Raw genomic sequence first — 2,133 nt, 5'->3', positions numbered from 1 at the left:
CTAAACGCATGACTTTATAAGCTGCCTGAGGATTTTCTCAAAGACAAACTTAACTAGGTAATCTACAAATCATTAACCTTGATTATTTTGTAGTGTGAAATATTTACATTAAAATAATTATATCACTTATTATGTGTTTACAATGGTCCAGACAATGTTCTATGCAGTTTCCACATTTTCACTCACTTAATGCTCAGAACTATGTAGGTATATACTATTCATAAAATTATTTTATAGACAGAGGAATCAATGCATAGAAAAGTTTAATATCTTGCCCAAGAAGAAAAGGCTACAATGCTAAGTTCCACATTTTGAGTCCAGCACCTACGCTTTTACTTTCAATGATGCCATGTCCCTCAAAAGAAAGACATCTGAAAAGGAAGAGCATTAGATAAGAAAATATTTGATGTTAGTAAAAATTGTTTCCATTCTTAAAAGTGAAGCCGCTTCACAGGGACATACAGTTCCTGGGACTCTCCCCAGGGCTGTAGGGCATAGCAGGGGGAACAGTGGTTCAACTAACACAGAAAGAAGGAGTTGCTTTCCCTGATTCCACTTCCTAAAAAATGGGAGACTGTTTATTGTGTGAGCTTAGTTGTATACATATTTTATCATTCCTATCTTACTTTCAAAGTCCCTATGTCCTCCTGCCCTGCCCTGTTACAAGTGAAAAAAATTTTCCAAGGATACACTCTCCGATGCAATCTGCATTTCAGTTCAGCAATCTGATCACTCCTCTGGGAAAAAATATAAAGACATGCATATGCATGTGCAGTGGTTATTTCTCAATACGTGCTCCCGCCCTGCTGAAAAGGAAGAGGGAGCACACTTTCAATTTCAATCCACACAAGGGTAGGAGAAAAAAGCCATGGCCGGTGAGTTTTTTACTATTAAAAGGACAGGTCTGCGGGAAGAAATAGTTCTGGAAGGAGCTGGTTCTTCTAGAAACTGTAACTAGGTTCTGTGGAGGTTTAGGTGAGCAGAACTCAGGGAGAGGAACGGGAGGGAGGAGGGAGAGGAGTGGGAGGGAGGAGGGAGAGGAGTGGGAGGGAGGAGGGAAGAGGCCCAGCAGACTTTCGCACCCTTTAGAGGGGAAAGGCCAGGCCAGACAGGAACTAGGGCTGTGCTCATATCCTCCTGTCATTTTACAATCTTAACTGAATTCTTCAACGTTGCAAATCTGACAGAGGTTGCAGAATCAGCACAGGATGAGGACCAGCAGCTGTTGTCCCCAAAGGAAGGGGGCAAACACAGTTTCATTATTTTATTATTCAGAGTTGAATAAGCACAGGGCACAAAAGGATGATCTCTGCTTTTCAGGTACTAACTTAGGGATAGCAATCCTGTCTTCAGGCCACTCCATGACCATACATGGGAAATACTGGAGGAAAAAGTGGGACAGTGATAGAATACGGGAAGGGATTGTCCAGCTATGCGGAGAGGGATTGACTGATGAAATCTCAAGGAGGCCATTCCCTGTTAATGACATGGGAGGAAAATGAGGCTGTTTTTATGACTTGAGAAGTCTTTGTGCTCCAAACAGACAAGGTCCTGAAGGAGAAGAGGAGGCAGTTTGTCCGCTCAGTGGGCACAGGTACCATAAATGGCTTGCTGGATGAATTATTAGAGAAAAGGGTGCTGAACCAGGAAGAGATGGAGAAAGTAAGAGATGAAAATTCTACAGTTATGGATAAAGCCCGAGCTTTGATTGATGCTGTCATTAGGAAAGGGCCCCAGGCAAGCCGCATCTTCATCACGCACATTTGTAATGATGACTGCCACCTTGCACAGATGCTGGAGCTCTCCTCAGGTAAGGGTCAATGGCTCATACTAGAGTTCACATATTCTGTATGTCTCTGTGCCTGACATTTGATTTCTTTATTAGTCACGTTACTTTGCAGACAACTTCCTTATTTCTGGTTTCAGGGCCCCATTTCCGTACCAGGGCCTATTGCATGTCCTCTGTCTCTTCTTGTTCCTGTGCCTTCACTCTCAGTGGCCTTCCTCTGATTGAAGCTCATTTCTTGATCTGACTATGTGGTAGGTCATTTGTTAAACTTCACGAGAGCCATCGGAAAATCTCCATGCTCTATGTTCCAGTTTTCCTGTCAAGGCACATTATTATTATTATTA

At 42.6% G+C, this 2,133-nt stretch overlaps 1 protein-coding gene across 1 annotated transcript in view; it reads left to right on the top strand.

Annotated features, from left to right (window-relative positions):
• The first annotated feature begins 824 nt into the window (after positions 1-824).
• CASP1 (caspase 1, apoptosis-related cysteine peptidase) overlaps positions 825-2,133 on the top strand; it is a 33,108-nt gene continuing 31,799 nt past the window's right edge. The window contains exons 1-2 of the mRNA XM_012659118.1: positions 825-875; positions 1,544-1,810. Of these exons, the coding sequence (XP_012514572.1) occupies positions 869-875; positions 1,544-1,810 (274 nt within the window). The 5' untranslated portion in view covers positions 825-868. The remainder of the gene's footprint in view (positions 876-1,543; positions 1,811-2,133) is intronic.

Source organism: Propithecus coquereli, unplaced genomic scaffold, assembly GCF_000956105.1.
Source record: "Propithecus coquereli isolate 6110/MARCELLA unplaced genomic scaffold, Pcoq_1.0 Scaffold6, whole genome shotgun sequence".
NCBI classification, from domain to species: Eukaryota; Metazoa; Chordata; class Mammalia; order Primates; family Indriidae; genus Propithecus; species Propithecus coquereli.
Note: the sequence above shows the minus strand (reverse complement) of the source record. Positions and strands in the feature narration are given on the sequence as shown.